Consider the following 20440-nt stretch of genomic DNA (forward strand, 5'->3'; position numbering starts at 1 on the left):
ATGCTTCAGATCAGCTTCTTTTGAGGAGAGGAGGTGTGATACAGGTCCCACTGCCATGCAGAAGATGAGACTCTTGTTATGCTTGCAAGACAGGTCTTAATTACAAAGTGAAAACTGTTATTTCGTGTTAAAGTGCTGGGACAAGATAAATGAAAGCAGAGGAAATACTCAGTAACTGCTGAAAAGGACGCACAACACCCATACACAAGGAGATGTCTCATTAATTACTTGCTTTAGTCCCCTTTGGGCTCAGAACACAGCAGCAATAGAATTACTTTTGTTAGCAGCTGTGGGTTCTGTTTTGACTGAGATACGTGTTTTCTATTTAATACCTTAATGTTTTTTGATGTGTTTCTTTTTGGTGTGGGAATTAATTGCCTACCATTTACCTAGAGCCTGTACTTAACCCATGTGTCAATCATTCATGTTTCGTGGTGTTTTAAAGACAGCAGCAGAAATGAGGACTCCTGAGAACAGAGCAATCCTTTCAACGTACACAGAGTCATTCAGGACTACAGTTGTTAAAAGCCAGCCCAACAAGGTATGTGATATTCAGCAATTGAATGCCACACGAAAAAAAGGGTACACTGAAGCAGCAGTTGTCACTGGACTGAATTGCAGGGAGAATTTCTCGTCCTAGAGACCAGCTTTTTCATTCTGCTTTACTTGTCCAATATTTTCTATTGGAAATCTTGAAGAAATCTCAGAAAAAAATAATAGAAGCTAGTGAGGGTCTAAGATGTTGTAAAGCAAACCACTATTTTTTTCACAAATAAAGCATAGGTGCTTCAGAGTGACAAGGGACCCTAATTTGTGACATCACCTCCTAAACCCAGTCAAAATGTTTGAAAGATATTGTGGTCCTAGAGAATTGTCTCAGAACTGCTTCTTGTCAGTGGAGTTTGTTACTCCACTAAAAACAGCTTAGCCTTAAGAATCATCCACATCCATACCTTTTGCCTGGGAGGGAGTGTCAGGAGGGAACATGAGTAATTGCAGTGGCTCTGGAGCTAGGGCCCAGAATGCAGGGTTGCCTGTGCTGTCCTCTTGCTCCTTCCCACCTCATTCCCAAAAATAATGGAACACGAGACAGAGTAATTTGGTCACCTCTCCATCGTGCTTTGTCACCGCTACCCATGATCTTGGCAGTTTATATTTATCCAGGGAGAGAGGAGGCGAAACAAAAAAACAGAAGGAAAGATGGAGGAGTGGATGAGGAACTAACAATTCCTAAAACTGTAGAACCTGGCAGGCTTTGGTTTTATGGCATCATGGTGGATGGCTGCACAATGAAGAGCTGGCTTCTGTTGTTAGCAAAACTATCAGCAATTTTCCATCCAGCTGGGAAAGACTTTTTGTTAATGCATATCATGATTTTAATAGCATGTGTGTAGGTGGTGAAGAATTGGGGTTTTTTAAATCTTTATAATCAAGGTGAGAGGAGGCAGGCACAGTACATGAGAGAAACATGCAGTGTCAACTCATCTATTATCCCCCAGGTCACACCGGCAGATCTTTCCCACCTCCCACCTACTGACTGGTCTTGAAGTTGAGAAATGTACCCTGCTCTGAGCACTTGGCTTTTTTGATTTATTTATCGTAAAAGCTTAGCAAAAGGTGGAGAAGAAGGACCATGGAGTTTATCTGCTAATCTCGGAGGTTAAAAGTGATTGCTCACACTTTGTATCAAGCCAGGACTGACTTGTCATCATCAACACAGAGCCCAACCAAGTGGTCACACATGACAACTTCGAGACGCTCAGAATAGCAGTCTTGTTGTTTGGGGCTCTTTTCCTCTTCATAAAGGAAAGAGAAGACTGATTGAAAACTCCTGTGGTTGGCCTGGTGTCACTCCCATAAATAATATAAGAATGGACCTGTTATAAGTTGCTGGCCCACAAATGTGGGCGCAGATGTGCTAAGGATTCCACTGTACTCACCAACTGGGAAGGACAGAGAGCCACTCATCACACTGGCAGTCTACTGTATGTCTTCAAATACAGCACAGCATATGCTGTCTCCAAGGATGGCATGGCATCCTGGTTTCTGTGCTTCTGCTTCAGCCACATTTGGTTAGGATGCTATAAATTCTCCAACCCCTTCAATGTGGCTTTTTTGTCTAAAATATTTTGTGGTTGTTTCCTAGCCTTGGCCCTAAAACTCTTTTTCCCTCTGCAGGTTCCCTGAGGGTAATTTCATCCATACAGATTCAACAAGCATCACTACACTGACAAACACAGTACTGACTGGTGTCACTCTCCTGTCCAAACTAACATCTCAGCTTTCATCTGACATAATTTTAGGGCTAGCTAGCTGTCAACTTCAATTCAGTATGGCCAAAATAGAAAGCTGATTTTTACTTTTCCCCCTCCTCCCCTCCTTTATGTTTTTCCCCCTCGTTCTCTATTACTACCTCTTCTCTCCTCCAAAACACTGAAAATTTACAGCCTCCTCCTAATGTTAGCATCTAGTCTGAATCAGCTTTCTCACAAGTCTATCACCCCAGTTAAGTTCAAGCCTTGCTGCCTCCCATTGCATATTATTCTAAAATCCACCTTGTCTCTGTTCATTGACTCAATGACATCTCCCAAATGCAATCAGTTTATCAGCTCCTGTTTCTAATAAGCCAGTGAGAATAGAAATTTTACTACATAATTACCACACTAGTATCTTTCTACTTACCACCCAGAGCAGATTGTATGGCAAAACAAGAAAATGTGGACCAAAGAAGACATTTCCAAAGACATTTGTGATACTTCATTAAAAAAAGCACAAGAGCATCATTCTTCAGGAGTTTGGAATCTCTGAGTTTATGCCAGGCAAAAGCCGAGACTCAGTATGTTTTTATACTTGGTGTTGTCAAAGCTTACTTAAAATTAATACAATATTTTTATCTCAGCATGATAGCAAGTGGTTGTAAATATGGTGTTCTGTATTCATAAGTGATTTTAATGTAGTATCAGAAAGATTGTGATACAGGGCCATACCCATCTACCAGTATTTTACATATAATCATTCTTAGAAGTTGGAAGAACTTCAAAAGCAAGTTGAAGTGAGCTTAATTTGGCTACCTTTCCTGAGGTAAAAGAGTGTCTAAATAAAGTATAATGAACCCTTTCTTCCAGGAATGATTTTGTGAGGTAGGATTCTCCCTGAGCTCAGTGTACGGTCTTTGGGGATTTCCTTGCTGGATGAGTCTAGTGTGGAGGCTGTGTGAGCAAATGCCTTAGAGGAAGTGAGAACAGAATAGCTGCTTAAGAAGATTAATGACTGGATTCCTTAAAGCTAGCTTATGGGAAAGGTGATCTATTATGTGCGAGCCAAAGACAATTAATTAAAATAGGCCAATTAGCCTGTCAAATACAACATGTATCCAGAGTTCAAGCTTTTATGTATCTACACCAGAAACCGTAAAATCAAGGGAGAGGGAAGACCTTCTTGAATCATACAGGGCAGAAGATGAATATGAGTTGGTGAAGAGGTAGAACACTTCCCTCAGCTTCCACAAACCCCACACTTGTGAACAGCTAAATGATGTGTTGGGTCCTGCCATTGGTGTACACCCAGCAGCTGCCTGCATCTGCAGCATCCCTCAGTGTAACAGAGCCAGAACAAACTACAGAGATGGAAAAACGTGCAAGTTAACTCTTGGATGCCAGATGCCCACCAGAGCTACTCTGCCACTCCCCTCCTCAGTTGGACAGGGAAGAGAAAATATAATAAAAGCTCATGAGTTGGGATAAGGGGTGAGGTCACTCACTGATTACTGTCATGGAAAGCAGTCTTCATTTGGAGAAATTTATTTAATTTATTACCAATCAAATCCGAGCAGGATAACGGGAAGTAAACAAATCTTAAAAACACCTTCCTCCCACCCCTTCCTCACCCCTGGCTTAACTTTATTCCTGATTCTCTCCATCCTCTTCCCCCCAGTAGCATAGGGAAACAGGAATGGGAGTTACAGTCAGTTCATCACATGCTTTTGCTGCTGCTTCCTCCTGAGGGAGAAGAGTCCTTTTCTTGCTCCAGTGGGGAGCAGTCCCACAGGAGACAGTTCTCCCAAACTTACAAGCATGAGTCTTTCCCACAGACAACAGTTTGTCACAAACTGCTCCAGTGTGGATAGCTTTCCATGGGGTGCAGTCCTTCAGGAACAGACTGTTCCAGTGTTGGTCTCCCACCGGGTCACAAGTCCTCCCAGGAAACTTGCTCCAGTGTGGGCTTCATTCTCCACACGTCCCCAACTCCTGCCAGAAGCCTGCTCCAGCATGGGTTTCCCATGAGGTTACAGCCTCCTTTGGGCATCCACCTGCTCTGGTATGGGGTCCTCCATGGGCTACAGGTGTATTTCAGCTCCCCAATGGACCTCCATGGGCTGCAAGGGGACAGCCTGCCTCACCATGTTCTTCATCTGGAGCACCTCCTCCCCTTCTTCCTCACTGACCTTGGTGTCTGCAGGGCTGTTTCTCTCAAATATTCTAACTTCTCTCTTCTCTGGCTGCAATTGCTTCTGCCCAATAACTTTTTTGCCTTCTTAAATAAGTTATCACAGAAGTGTGATGGGCTCAGCCCTGGCCAGTGGTGGGTCTGTCCTGGAACCATCTGGCTTTGTCTCCGTAGGCCATGGGGGAAGTTTCTGGCAGCTTCCCAAAGCTTCTCAAAGAAGCCACTCCTGTAGCCCCCACCCCTGCTACCAAAATCTTGCCACACAAGCCCAACACTGAATATACAACACTGAATAAAACCCCATTTCTGAGGTGGAGTCAAATCACAGCTATGTAAGCAAAGAGGTAACTGTAAGGAACTAGAGTGTTTTTTTTTTCTTTTAAGTAAGTGGCATCAGCAGCATCAGAATAGAAAAACCCGAAAACATTGAAGATGCAGAACAGATTGGATTTCAGCACAAATCTCTGGAAAGAAAAAACAAACCCACCTTGACAGAATCAGTTTTGGTGAGTCTGAACTAAATGCAGTGATCAAAATACTAAGTCAGTCAGTTATGTGATATATTTTAAAGAATAGTCTGATGAGAACTAGAAATCACTTTTGTTCTATCAATCACTTGAAAACCATTTCCTTCCAAATGTGTCTAGAATCTGCACAAGCATCAGGGTATGTAAATTCAGAGATGAAAGCAATAATTCATACCGGTAGGAAAGCATAAGGCATTTCTAAGCATGAATGCCAATCACCCTCCATAGGTCATGTTGCTGAGCAATGAATAGGATGTGAACCTGATCAAAACCGAACACTTCAGAAGGCACACAATCTGTAAAATATTCAAAATGAGAGAGAACTTTGGGTTTACAACTTGCCTGCGAGCACACGGAGGCAAAGCAAGGGCTGGGATGCTGTGTTCATGTTAGCCAAGAATGGAAAGCTTACACACATCTCCCCTTGGTTTTTCAAAAAATGCTGGGATCACAATGAAATGGTCAGAATCTGGGCTTTCTGGGGAACAAAAGCCTTTGATGAATCACCCAAACTCCTACAGCCCAGGCAGCTATGCAAACTTAAATACCAAATAAATTGCTACTTGTATCTGCTATACATATTCACCTTCAAACCTGCCAACAGGGGAAACAAATTGCTAAAATACGTGACAAATGAGGGAAAGGTAGAATAGTTTAGTTTAGCTGTGTGTTATTTAATAACTGCCAGATTCTTAGTGTTATCCTTTAGACCACGATTTATAGTCTTATTTACTTTACAGAAATGAGAAAATAATTCTCAAAAATACAGAAAACTGAATTCTATTAGGAAGAAACTGTCAAAATGCTCCATATAATTTATCAGTTTGAACACTTTCCAAATGATGGAGCCAAAGATTAGAAGTGACTTTCCTTGTGGATTGAGGTAAGCATGATGTGAAGTGCATGAATGGGCTATGCAATTATTTGCTAGGCACTCAGTAGAACAACAGACAATGATTTTTTAATTCTTTTCCTGGATTTAGGCAATAAAGAATGGTTTTATGACACTACTGGCATAAGCAAGCATATCAGTCTGGTGTTTCCCATCTAAAAGGCAGTGGGTCTGCCTGAGAGAGACTTAAATTTGCAACCTGGGACATGGTCTCTACCAGGTATTTCAGAAAACTCCTCCTGCACCTTCTTGGGAAACTCATTTGGTTCAAAGGTCATGGCACAAAACTTGAGATGTCAGACAGCTGTGATTAATTCTCCACTGATGAAGGCATCAAACCTCTATAAAGGACAGGAGTGGAAGTCAGTGACAGCTATTTTGGACTAGTTTGAGTCAATGGGAAGACTGAACACATATGCCAGGTTTAAAAGATGATTCTAGTAGAAATGAAATGCAAGCAACGTTTGGAAAAAATAATTCTGATGTTTCCAAAGCAAACATTTCCTATTTTAATTGACATTTGGATATTTATTTCAATATATTTACAGATATATTAACATTGTTTTGGGCTTCTGAACCGGAAAACTAATTATTCCAGGCACCCTAAATAGGATATACGGTTTATACACTGAAGACTTATGCCCAGATCTGGCCTGAGGTGGATAGTGGGTATTCTCATTTCCTCCAGGCTTGAAGAAATGGCCATTTATAGGATTACACACACACAGATTGCAGAGGGACAGACTTTATGTTCAGCATTGTGTTGCAGATCAGCACTGCCCTAACTTCTTAGCTGGAAAAGCACTCTGCAAATATCCACTACCTGAAGGATGCAGATGGGACAGCAAGGATTCAAAGCCTCTTGAGACAACTCAATCCAGTCCAATACAGGCACTACATACCAAATTCCTATTTGATATATCACATTGGCATAAAGAAAATCCCTGACTGAGAGACAGAACAAGGGCTGAAGAATAATACAGCTGTCATTCCTGGCATGAAGAAACATTTTTTAAACTTCTAGGACTGATTGGATTTTTACTGCTAACATTTCTGCCAGACTTCCTTTCAACAAAGCATCGAGACTAGGATGGAATATTTCATAGGATACTTACAGATGAGACAGAATGGTCTGATCTGCCTTCACTTTGCTCTTAATTTAATATTAAAGGGGGGAAAGGAACAATGGAGGAAGGGGGAAAGGAAGGGATAAGAGCCATTGCAGTGATCAAATTCGCCCACAGACTGGCTCGGCCAGACACAATTCTTAGACAGCCAATTAGGTGGTTTTCAGTCTTTCTACAATGAGGGATCTGGCTGTGGTCAGGATGTGGCCCTGGTTTGGGGGATGGTTTGTGGGGGGATGGTTCCATAGAGTATTAGCGAGATTTTCTTCATAGACTTCATAAGAGGGCTGAAAGTCAGACTGCAGGCAGCATTTGTTCCCTGGAGTCTTCTGATGAGCCTGTTTATTATGAAGTATTGCTTAGTCGAGAAGAGACAAGTGTATTGGTCTTGCAGGTCAACAGTAACGTATTTGCAGAACATATCAGTTGTTAAAAATGAAAGACACAGACATAAAACTGAATGCTCTTCATGACAGAAGGACTGAAATACTGGAATGTGGCATCCATTTTCCCTTTGCTCTTCTTTTCTGTCTCTGCTTTAACCTTTCCAGCTATTGTTTTATGCAAATACCTACACTATTTAAGGCCATCTATATGAAAGGGCAGTCACCTGCTTTTGGACCAAGGTTATAGGAGGTCTAGACTTTCCTTGGATTTTTTTGCACAGAGGCCAAGGATGTGATATCTGATATTTTGTGAACTGACACATTATATTTTTGCTTCCTATGATTCATCAAACTACTTTGAGTGAATGGACCTTTTTACCCTATAATTTACACTGAAGGATATTCAAGGGCAACTGAAATTTTCCCCAACTAAAAAGAAGTCTCTTTTCTGTGAGTATTAGAAGAAACCTGACCCAAAATGCAAACTGTGCTGATGGCTTTTCTACAGAGCAAGTGCAGACTCATTAAATGTATTTTTTTTCTTTCTAACTCCTTATGCTCTTATTTTATAGTCTCCTGTAAGTGGAATATGAATTCAAAGATTGCATTTCAAACTTGCAAGACTGTGTGGGTTTAAAAGCAACGGAGACAAGTACCCCAGTCCTAACTGAGACCTTTGTTAGTACAGAATCTAGTAAAGCGAGCTAACAATTTGGAATACATTGGCTGTCACTTCAAATGTCAGTGATAATTTGCAAAACATTCAGAGCAATAATGGGAAAAGGCACAAAACGTCAAATTTGTAGCAAGACTGACAACAAAAAGAATATTCACTGTGAATTACAGTCTTCCTGACTTGCTAAAGCTCCTACTGATTCTGCTTTAATAAAGGATATTCTTCTCTCAAGGGATTTAGATACAGTAGATTATCTAACATGCTTAACTGATGCTTGAAGTTCTTTATCTGAAAGCTTATCCTTGATGACTTGGAAATCTGTGGTCTTTTGCTAATATTTTTGGGAGGGTAATTGGTCAGTTTGGTGATCTGGATAGGCACACATTTGGTCAAGGACCCCAGCATTTCTTTCTACTGAAAAAGGACTGGCTATTCCATTTTCATAGATGTCTTTTTTTGGAAAGCTGTTCTGAGAACTAATAACAACTGTCTTTGGAAAGGCATCGGCTCCTGCTGTTTTAGCGAAGACAAAAATGTTCCAAATGGAAAATATTAACAAAAAATTCAGAAAAGGAATATATTGATCAAAAGTCAGACATATGCTTGATGGAAATGAAAGCTTCAGAGTAAGAGAATAACAAGTCTGCTTTCTGACAATCTGTGCCTCTTACTAAAAATATTTTAATGAACCATTGCACCTTTAGATACATCGAATGTGGACAGGCTGGATTGCAAACCTGGGTCATTAGAAGTTCAAATAGCCTGGCTCACAGCAGGACCTGGGAAAGCCAGACAGTTTTGTCTAATCCTTAGTGAAGGAGTAAGAAGGGAAAGAGGTAGCTAAGCTATGTGACAGACAGGGATCTATAAAATGAAGTGTTAAGAAAAGGGATCAAGAGCAAGAACTAGAAAACTGTGCATAGAATACAATGCAAATTGGATGCAGAGAGAATACCAAAAAGTCAGTCTGAGAACTATAATAATAAATGCTGGTAAGAAAACTGTGGTGACATGGTACATGACATACATTTACGACCTTAGTAGTTACTAAGTCTCTTAGACCAGTTTTGTGTCCCAAAGGCAAGGCCCTACATTGTCATGACTAGAACCCAAGTTATCTTGATTTGACATCCCAGAGTTTTGCATACTTGCTACAGTAAAGCTACAGAAGATGATTGCTGTGCAGATAGTAATCACTGAGGCTTCAGCTCCTCCATGGCTTCTGTTACGGCTTGTAAGGCACAGTCTGTTAGAAAAAGACCCCTGCTTCCAGAACAAAAAAATCTAGGTTGAGTCCCACCTTAGCCTTGGGAGAACCCTCTGCAAAAAAATGCATTCTTCTAATGCAGCAGGACAGTCTGTACAGACTAGGCAAATTCTTTGCCCCAATTGTTGTTTGCGTGGCTTGTGACAGTTCTTCACTGAGATATGCAGCCCTTCCTGGATAGGGCATATATTTGTAATATAACTCAATAGGCCACCACTGTGATGAATTTATACTGTATGTCTGAGCCAAACCAGATTTAACAAAAGCAAGGCCACCTTCATTGCTCTGTCCAGACCTATAGCCCTGCCTTTCTTTGCACTGGCTCTGGGGCTTGTCTGACCCTGTGCAGAGTTAATCCAGCTCATTAACCCAAAATAAAACTATTGACTTTCCTAGCAAATTAACGCATTGCCAAAGGGACAAAAAAACCCCAAGGGCTCAATTGGATGCAGGACCTTCCTTTTCAACACTGATGAGAACAGATCACCCAAGCTGAAACAGATAACTCTACCATGGGCTAATTTACACCTGTACTTGGCCTACTGTGCAAAATGGAGTCCTTATTACAAAATCACATCCTCAGTTTTGTACAGACACATCCCACAGGTTCTTCATTAAGAAATCTGGTCTCTGAACATGCATAAAAGATCTAATTTTTATGGTAAATACTTCTATCCTGTACTTGTGAAGGGAAAAAAAAAGTATTATGTATTAATTTTACATGAGAATGATGAATTAGCTTTCTATCCATTGACACCTATGTAGGATGAAAATGGCACTGCTGTTTTTCAATCAGCAGTCTCTGTGGTACCTGAGTATTGAAAGATCCTAACAGAATAGGAGGCTTCCAGCCTTGTAATGTTATTTTTTAACAGCTCTCTTTACAGCTAATAATTCGAAGGGCCAAAGGAAACCTCACGTTATTTCAAGAACCAAGCAGAATGACCAAGGTAATAATAGACCTGGCATTCTAGGTAATCCTAGACAATACAGTGATGTTATGTGAATTAAAGCAGTCATGCTATGTGTGATTGAATCAATAAGGAGTTAAAGGTAGGAATATAATGAAAGCAAACCCACATGGCTTTGTGGAAACAAGTCTTGACAAGCAGGCCTGACTTCAATTTTTTATGAGATTACAGGTTTGTTTGATCAAGGTAACCACATGGATGTGATAGACTTGGACCTTCCTAATGAATCTGATTTAGTACTGCTTGACATTTTGATTAAAACATTAGCATTATATAGCCTTAATAAAACACATTAAATAGATTAAGATCTGGCTAATTGATAGAGTTCAGCAAGCTGTTCTAACCAGATACTCAGCACTGACTGGGGATATTTTTAGTGGGGCTCTGCAGGCAGGAACACCATGCTTGCTGCCATTCGATGTTCTGGAATTACACAGAAACATGGGCAATATTGGCAGATGTCCCGCAGTGTAATGAGGAATGGGTAGCTATGGAAAGTCACAGTTTTGCCTGCACTGGCATAAATGTGTTTCTGGTATCTGATTACATCCTTTTTCTTCAGTTCTGTATAAGCACAGAGGTTCTTTTGCAGGGTATAGTTGCAAGGCCGTGGTCTAGTCAACACTGATGGGCATACAATGATTTCTCTCAAGGGTCATTGATTTTAACTACTAATTCGTGTATTGTCTAAAGGAGTTGTACGAATCATTTTAAAAGTGTGGGCTCTGAAACCAACCCTTGTTGCACACTTCATGTTTTTTTGTTTTTGTTTTTTTTTAATTACCAACAGTATAACCTGAAATTAAAATATGTTTGTAGCTTTAAAAAGTCAGGAAATTCTAGTCCATGGGCTGAAGCAGGATTTGCTATAAAAAAATAAGCCAGGAAAGCCAGATGAGGTAAGCAAAAAAACCCCAAAGACAACTAACAGAACTTCAGTGATCAGTCATGTACAAAACATATACAATCTCTACTGCTATCACTTTCTGGTCAGCCGATCTAAGCACATCTTTCTGATTCTTCATTTTCTTGGTCAGTTCTTGAATCAGACTGAGGTTAGATAAGACTGAATTAACATTGCTCTCCTTTGCTAGATTTGATTCTGACCAGTCTTGTTATATTGCTACACATAATCATAAGCTTACTTAAGCAAAAATCAAAATGAGAATTCATATGAATTTTTATGGTGTAGAATGTTAAAGATGCTCTTTCTCAGCAAAATCTTTGTAGCAAACTGTTGTCCTTTAACATTTGGTCTGGTTTCTGTTTGACCTTGCAGAACAAGATGACTGATAAATATAAAAGATACTATCCAGAAGAATGTATTTTCCCCTTACTATCTAAAATACAGATTCAGATACAGATTTTCCACAATACATTAGGATGTCTTATTTAACTTGGTTTATATAAATTTAACATCTAAAATCTTTCCACACTTTCATAATTTTACCAACTTTTATTAAAACTCGTCGTGGCAAAACTATGCAGTCTCAGAAGTGTCCTGTGAAACATCAGTACCATCTAAACAAGCATAAGCCAGCAAGCGGATGCCTCATCTGTCTACTGCTAGTTTCTCCACTAAAAAAAATATTTTTTTTTACTGTGTCAAAACCAAATTGGTCTCTTTTGTTTGGTTTTGTTTGGTTTGGTTTGGGGTTTGTTTGTTTTTTGATGTTTTGGAGTTTTGTTTGTTTGGGGTTTTGTTGGGGTTTTGTTTGTTTGTTTGTTTGTTTTGTAATACATCAAAGCTCCTCCGCAGCCAGGTCATTCAATGGGGCTTCTTTCTGTGCCTGTCATCAGTGTTACTGAGCTCGCCTATGTGCTGGACTGTCCTGTCCCCCTCTGCACCACAACTAATTTCCATCATTCTCTCTCTGCTTCTGGATTTTTGTCCAGCTTAGAGCAAAATTTTCAAAAGGGACCTGCATCGCTTACATATACCAGTAGTGAGACAAACTATTTTCCTCAGTTGGTATTTTTAAACAGAATTGATTATGTTTTGTTGGCCAGTATGTTTTTGTTCTTTTGATTTTGTTTCTCACAAGTCAGTTTTCCTAACAACACATTGGCAGTATGAGGATCCTTGCTTGCCTTTTTGGATACTCTGAGGAAATATCTAATCATCAATACTCAGCTCTTTATACTGATTCTCTGAAAGACAAATGTTGGTATTCAAAAAATGTATGCATCTTATTCTACTTCCAAAGGGTTTTTATCATTCTTCTAATTTTCATCCTTCCCTTTCTTCTCTTAAAACTGTCTTATCTCTGTCCTCCCTAGAACTGTGGAACCATTATGTTATCAGATTTTCTTCCTCTAGTACCCCCTGACTCCCAGTGTCTTCTCTTTTTTGCAAGTCTGTGACATTTTCTTCCTTCTAATCATCTCATTTTTAACCTTATCTTTCCCTTTCCTATTTACAATTCATGCTGTTATCTTTCTTCTGGGTTTTGTAAGCCTTTTTTTTCTACTTCCATTGCCTGTGGTGAACATAATATCAGTAGGACATGACATTCTTCAAACAGCTTCAGCTGGGTTTTGACTTTTCCTTATTCTCCTAAACTCTCTACTTAAAATTTTACAGATTTGCTTACTCAGTTCCATCCTTTTTTTCATTTCTGTCTCCTTGCCATAGTCCTCATATATTTTGTTTCCCATATAAAGATATGCTCCTTTTTTTTTTTTTTTTCCTGGCTACATAAACTTATCAACCTTTCCAGTTTCATCAGCACTGTATCCTTTATTTTTCCTAAGGGCAAAAGTGAAGCTACAGTTATTCTTTGAACTTCACTGCAATCTTTTTATCGTTCAGATAGGGAGTACCTGTGAACACACAGGGATGAGCTGAAGTGAAAACAAAAAATATATGGATCTCAGTGTAAGAAACCAAAGTAAACACTATTACCTTGCTTCGCGGAACTGTAAGATTTACAAAAACCAAATGAGGTGTTACAGTGCACATCAGAACTGTCCTAAGCACCCCTGAAGCATCTGCAAAATGAGGTGATCAATGTGCACACCTCAAGTGTGACCAACATGCGACACTTTGCCCAGGTGTTATTTATTCCCGTACAGAACAAGTTTTGCTCCTTACACCATTTTAGTCAGTTCCCGGCTTCCAACCACGTTGACAGCGCTGTGCCATGAGTCACTTTTAATAGCTGCCTCTTTTGCTCCCGACCTGAAGAACCTTTTTATAGAGGTTTGTGTACCACCACCTGTGCCGGACGGCGCTTCGGAGGCCCGAGAGCGGTCCCAGGCAACTTCCATGGCTTTGGAGCGAGCCTTGGAGAACCTCCGAACCACGAGGCGCCCGGAAGGGCAGCCCTGGGTCACCATATTCCTCTGGGGAGCGAACACGGGATTAGTCCCCGAGGAGGCCGGTGGTATCAGTACCCGGGCTGAGCACCGACCCGCACGGACCGCCCTGTGCCAGCCGGGCAATGGAGCTACCTGAGCGACGGGGGAGCTCCGCCACCACCGGCACCGTCACCTCCCGAGACACCTTCACAGAACCACAGAACACCCCGAGCTGGAAGGATCACCGAGTCCAACCCTCAGCCTTGCACAGGGAAGCCCCAAGCATGTGCCTGAGAGCGTTGTCCAAACGCTGCTTGAACGGTCAGACTGGGTGCTGTGACCACTTCCATGGGGAGCCCGTTCCAGTGTCCAACCACCCTCTGGGCGAAGAACCTTTTCCTCATATCCAGCCAATAAAACTCCCGTGGCACAGCTTCATGACCGAGTTTGGGTCGATTCGCCCTCCCGTAAGCGGTTTAGGCTGCGAAACCAACTTCAGCCCCGTCACCTGACGGGCCCCCCATGCCCCCGCCAGCCCCGCTCCCCGCGGCGCCCGCCCCCTCAGGCACCGCCGCCGCTCCCGCCGCAGTGGGGCGGGGCCTCCCCGCCTGAGCCCGCCCCCGCGCCTCCTGGCCCCGCCCCTGCTGGAATGGGGCGGGGCGTCACGGAGCAAAGTCGCGATGTGGCCTTTCCTATTGGTGAAAGGAGGTGCCCATCCTCACAGCGCACCAATCAGATGCCAAGGATGGCGGCGGCCGCCAGACAACCGCTTGCCCCCTACCTGGAGCCTTGGGCCGCCGAGGCGCTGGGCGCAGTCCCCGCCCCTCCTCCCCTCTCCACCAATCTCGTCCACCCAACCAGAATTCAGCAGCCAATCGAAACCTGAGCCGGCGCTGTCAATCACTGGCGTTTCCCCGCCCTTCCCCGCCCCTGCTCTCCCGCAGCGCGGAGCCGGGAGCGGAGCGGAGGGGAGGGGCCCGTGCCGGCTGCGCGCTGGTGCGGCGGGCGGGGCGTGAGGACGGGGGAGGGAGGGAGGAGGAGGAGGAGGAGGAGCTGCGGCTGACGCCGGCGGAGATTTCAGTACCTCGGAGAGCAGCTGCGAGCTAGCCGGGCGGGCGGGAGCTGCCGCCGCCGCCGCCGCCGCCCTCCGCCCTCCGCTCACCTGCCCCACTCTGCTCTGCTTCGCTCCGCTCCACCCGCACCTCCCCGCCACGGGTCCCCCCGGCGCCGAAGGGAGCCCGGTCCCCCCGGAGCGGCCCCGGGGGGCAGCACGGCAGCGGCTCAGGCTCGGTGATCGGGACGGGCGGGGGGTCCGTCCCCGCAGGGACGGGACGGGTGATCGGCCCGGGACGGCCGGGCTGCTGTAGGGGGTCGCTCGTTGCTATCGCTCGGTCCTCACGGAGTGGCGGCCGGGGCGGCGAGGAAAGCGAGGGGGCTCTCTGCCCGCATCCCGCACCCCGCATCCCGCATCCCGGCGCGGGGCGGCCGCGCACCCCCCGGCCCGGAGCCCGCGGGGAGAAAGGAGCAGCGAGCGCGGCAGCGGCTCCCGGCGTTCGCTGGGGTGGGAAGGGAAGCAGAGAGCGGGAGTCGCGGCAGCGGCTGGGAAGCGGGGATTCGCTCCTCCGAAACCCCGGGGGCGAAGGTTCCCCCGGCTGAAAGGGGTCTTGAGGGGAAGGGGAGATTCAATGTAGACGAATTTTGGCAGTTTTGTTGAAATAATCAAGTGCCGAAGGCAAATCTTAGGCAGATAAGATAGAGGGATGGATCCCGCTGTTTTGGATGCCGGCTTGAATTTTTTATTTACTTTTCTGTTTTGACCACTGCTAAATGTGGATTTTGTGAGCGAACCCGATGGCGCTTGTTCCATTGTTCCTTGTTTGAACATAAATCTTAGTCCTGCTGCTTGTGGATTTTTTTTTTTAAATTTAATTTTTAAAAGGACCTTTCCAAGTAGCTTTCACGTCTGACAAAATGAAGCCTTTGTATTTTTCAATCAATTATACTTAATATTGACGTCCTGTTTGGTACAAGAGACTTAAAGTGCTGCCTCACTCAGAGGACCATTAAAGACTTTCCCGGTCGCTACATGTAGCTGAATGTGTTACGACACATCCTTTCTGCCCCCCAAAACCTCCCGAAAGATTTTTCCAAAATGAAGAAATTTAATTTTCGCAAAGTTTTGGATGGTTTAACTGCCTCATCCCCCGGTGGAAGCAGTGGTGGTGGCAGTGGCAGTGGAAGTGGGGCTGGTGGTGGCTCCGTGCACCCAGGAGGGACTGCAGGAGCTGCAGGGACACCCAGAGAGGAGATCCAGGAGACACTCACTTCAGACTATTTTCAGATTTGTAAGGTAAGGGCTGTATTTTTATTTTCTATGGAAATAATAAAAGCTGCGTTGGGGGGGGGGGGGGGGGGGAGGAAGGAACAGGAGGGCAGTAATCTGATACCAATAAGCCTTTTACTTGAGAACTGCAGTGGTTGTATAAGGACTTTGGGATGAAAAGACAGATTTGGTGGATGTTTTTTTTCTTCCTGCTGCAGAGTTGGGGTGGTCAGTAAATTCATAGAAACCTCGATTTCAGCATTCAAGGCCAAATCCTAAATTCACACTTGGATCCCTAACTACAAAACAAGATTGTGGGCAGGAAAGCAAATAAACTGGTGCTAGTACAGATAACATAAGTAATTAGAAATTTAAAATTGTATACATCTACTTCCCCTCCTCACTCTTCTCATCCTCCATGCCTTTCTTTCCCTTTTTCTTTTTTTTTTTTTTTTCTTTTAAGAACAAGGCATAAGCCAGAAATAAAAGACAGTGCACTGATTACTGAACACAGGACTTCAATTATTTGTGAAGGACTGGATGTAGTTTCAGGGTGGCTGTTTATCATTAGTACTGAAGATTATGATTGCGTGACACTAAACTTAGTGGGACAGCGTGAATACCACAAGTTGCCAAATTTGTTTGGAATTGGTTTTCATGTTTTGGTCAGGTCCTTAAGTGGGAATTTTCTTTGAGTAGAAAGCATGTGTGTTTTGTTTTGTATCTGTTTTCTGCAACAGAGCTTTCAACGGTGCTCTTAAATGCACCAGTAAACCAGTACAAACTATTTGGTACTTCTGACTAACTCTGAAATATGAAAATCATGCATTTGTAATGAAGAGCAAAAACAAAAGGTGATGATATATTATGGTCCTCTGCTGTTATCTTTAACTTCTATGTGAATTCTGTTGGCTTTACTACAAGTTTTGTTTGCTTATTTGTTTTGATTAGAAGCTTCAAAACTAGAATTTTTAAGTAGTGCAATTTACATTATTAGGAGTAAATGGACTTCACCTATTAAGTATACTTTCCTTTTATTAACCAGATACCAATTGATTTGAAATTTAGGTTATGGTCAACTCCCAGCACATTCTCATTTCTTTTTTTGTGTTTTGGGAAGAAGAAAGCAATAGAAACAACCAAGACAAGCCCTTAAGTTTGTGTGCAGAGCTAGTCCTAGTGAAACACACAGCTTCCCTGATCTCAGATACCATGTTTCTAATTCTGTTTGGCTTTCAGCTACAGCAAGTGTCAAAACTGCTTCAGAGTTCAAGGGAAGAAGGATGAGCCCCTATGACTTAAAGGCTCAGAGACCTTTGAAATAGTTTTAACATAATTCTATTTTATATATATATATATATATAGGGTTTTTTGCCATCCTGAAACAAAATAGGTTCAGGCCTATTAACTCAAGTTATTCTGTAATTTAACAGAGCATCAGTGATGAGTGCATACCTGCTTCCCAGGGCTGAGTTGGACTCCTTTTGCTTATGGACAATAATAATTTAGCATTTTGTGAAACTCCAAGCATTCAATACAGTGATTTCCAATTTTTGTCACTTAAGTAAAAAGATAATGCAAACAATCAAGATACATTAAAATATTATTAGAAAGTCTGACATTCTAAGACTTCTTAGTAAGGCTAAAGTCAACGTGGTTCTTCATGTTTAAGTCATTTGGTAGGGCCAAAGATCTGTATTTAGTGTGATAGATTTTAATTTTGTATGACAGATTTGCAAAAATAAGAAACATAAGATGAAATGAAATTATTTTTTGCCTGATCTCCATTATTTCTCTTCTTTGGCTTGATATTACCTGAAGACAGTTAGATCTACCTGGAAATGAATCTGATAGATCTACTTGGAAATAGATCTAATTAGTGTATAGGAATATGTCATTTGAAGAAGATTTCAGTAGGCTATATTTGCCTGCCTAAGCTCTCAGGTTGAAATGTTCTCAACAAAGTAAATATTTGTATAGGAAAGCTTTTGGTTGCTTGCAGCAGCTCTTGCTTATGAATGCATGTTACTGCAGAAGTCTATTGTACACGAAATACCAGCTTTGTTTTTTTTTAAGATACAAAGGTATGCCAAAAGCAAACTTCCAAAATACGAGGTGATTATGTGCTCATAAAACACTGCAGTGTGTATTCTACAGTGGGCTCTACTCAGTCAGCTCTGTTGCAGTTTAGTAACCTTACGAGGATGTTTGAATGAACCCACAGAGCCTCACAGGCCCCGATCCTGCGCTGTGCTCTGTGCCAGTGCTCTGGAGGCAGTGGGACCTGACGCAGGCGCAGCTTTCACCCTCCCTGCTTCAGGGCGCAGGATCCAAGCCATAATTTGTACCTCAATCACTTTGAATTAGATTAAAAATACAACAAGGCACACATCATCCGAATTCTGTCTTCCCCAAGCTTTTGTTGTGTAGAACTTCTGATATTTCAGTTTTGTATTTTCATGTCCGGTTACATAAGTTATACAGGCTGCATATTTAAGGATCCATGATCTGTGATCCTGCTGCACACAGAACTGAGTAAAGCTAATGGCAGTTTTGGTTTGTTATGATCTGCAGGATCAAGGCATGTGGGCTAACAGTCTAAGTAGCACCTCATCTGGTTTTCCTTTCTTTTCTGATTATAAAAATCTTCATTTTAATGTGAAACATAAAAGCTGACTCATACTTAAGAATTAAAGGGCCTTACCCTGCAGTTTTTATGTAAATAAATTGCCTTTCTGAAGTTTGTGGGAGGTCTGCTTGACTGAAAGCACAGATCCAATCTTCTATCAGAAGACTTTCACTGGTAATGCACCTGACTTCATTTGTGACACACCTGAAAGCCATCTCTCCATTTTGTGACATTTTTAGGATGCTTATTACTACAGTGTCTTTTTGAGATACAGACTAGAACTTAATAGAAGTAAACTGAATATTTCCTTTTACACTGAGATGTTCACAATGAGTTACTTTTGGCATTTGTGTTTAACACGTTAATGTAATCTTCTGTATTGAAAGAATGAAATGTTTTTGAAGCTATTACATATTAAATAACCATGGCCTGTTTTAAGCATAATAAATTTAAATGTTGGTAGATCTACTTGTCAAAGGTAAGCAGAATTAGGAAGTGGTGCCATTTTAATGGCACATTTTAAAATGTACATTTTAAAAGTATTCAAGCAATGTGAAATTTTGTCATACCTGTTTTGTGACAACAGGAAGCTGGGGTACAGTTTGTTATATCGAGGTGCTGCTCTTGGAATTTGGGTATCCAAGTGGAAATCATGAAAACATTGATTATAATTCACAGTAACTGAATGTGTGAGATAGCAGCAGCATCTGAAAGTTAGACATGATCTAGTAGAATATACTAGTAAAGTCTGTGTTAATTTTAATTGGGATAACCCTAATTTCCTTGGGTTTGCTTCTTTCTATTTTCTCTGTATAGGTGTTGGGTTTTTTTCTGTCAAGGATTTTTTTAGGCTCAACTGTGTTTGTCCAGAGCATTTAGAAACTAAAATACAGCACTGGGGAGAGTTCTGCTATTAATACAGGAAGTGAGAAGATCACAGTTAGGATGCTTTAAATCATTTGGGTAGAACTTTGAGCAGAGGGAACCTAAAAGGAGAAAACAGTGATTTTATTACTTTTGCAGAAGGTTGTTTGTTAGGGGATGACGCAGCTGAGAAAAACTGGATAAGAATTAAGGTGTACATTTTTTGTACATGGAGTACTTATTCTTCATGGAAATAAGTCCCCCATACAGAACTACTTGACCTTTTATTGAAGAATAATCATAGGGTAGAATTTGTAGAGCATGAGGTTAATAACTTTATGCATAAAATGTTTGAAATCAAGACCTCAGTTAAAAGCACAATAACAGTTGCACTTTGCTAGGCATACAATTAATCTACTCCAGTATGTTTTCTTTAGCTGTAGGCAACAACTGGATACCCTCAAAAAGGTTCAAGAACTACCAATTTAATCTCCTCAAAGAATTACTCCCCAAATGCTGATGGTTATGGACTGCTTTAAACCCCAAAGCATGAGATTACTATTCTTTTCCAAACTAGTCTTTATGTTATTAGTAGGTAGTCTTGCAATCTAAAAAGCATCCCTTGGAATTATTGATAGTATAGTCATTGTTTCTGTATGCACATTACCCAGTCTTTATGGAAAACCCATGGACGCTGGAACTAGCTTTAGAATTTTGTTAAAACTGGTATGGAATCCCATGGCAAACTGCAATTGTGTCTTCCTAATCCTACTTACCTTTGACAGAAGCAGGCTTTCAATATACAGCCAATCAGTAGCCAGTTTAAATACCTCAATTATCTGCATTTCCTATCAGGTGGCCTTAAATCTTAGTTCCCAGAGTTTATAGGTCATAATACCTTATTTTGTCAACCTATGAAGATAAACATTTAGTCCTTCTGACAGTAGTCAAGTAGGTGCTTTAGCTGCCCATGCAACATGATTGCTATAGTTCAATGATAATAGAGAGAGGATGAATTTTGGAATGGCAATT

At 41.9% G+C, this 20440-nt stretch overlaps 1 protein-coding gene across 12 annotated transcripts in view; it reads left to right on the forward strand.

Moving 5' to 3' along the window:
- Window positions 1-15004: 15004 nt before the first annotated feature.
- The window catches only part of STXBP5L (syntaxin binding protein 5L), a 181218-nt gene continuing 175782 nt past the window's right edge, over window positions 15005-20440 (forward strand). For 6 of the 12 annotated variants that reach the window (XM_050333886.1, XM_050333890.1, XM_050333887.1 and 3 more), the window contains exon 1: window positions 15013-15942. In XM_050333886.1, the coding sequence (XP_050189843.1) occupies window positions 15745-15942 (198 nt within the window). In that variant the 5' untranslated portion in view covers window positions 15013-15744. Of the gene's footprint in view, window positions 15943-20440 lie in introns of all 12 variants that reach the window. The other 6 variants (XM_050333882.1, XM_050333883.1, XM_050333880.1 and 3 more) reach the window with 5 other exon arrangements.

Source organism: Myiozetetes cayanensis, unplaced genomic scaffold (assembly GCF_022539395.1).
Source record: "Myiozetetes cayanensis isolate MyiCay16 unplaced genomic scaffold, myiCay2020 scf5-8, whole genome shotgun sequence".
Classification (NCBI taxonomy): Eukaryota; Metazoa; Chordata; class Aves; order Passeriformes; family Tyrannidae; genus Myiozetetes; species Myiozetetes cayanensis.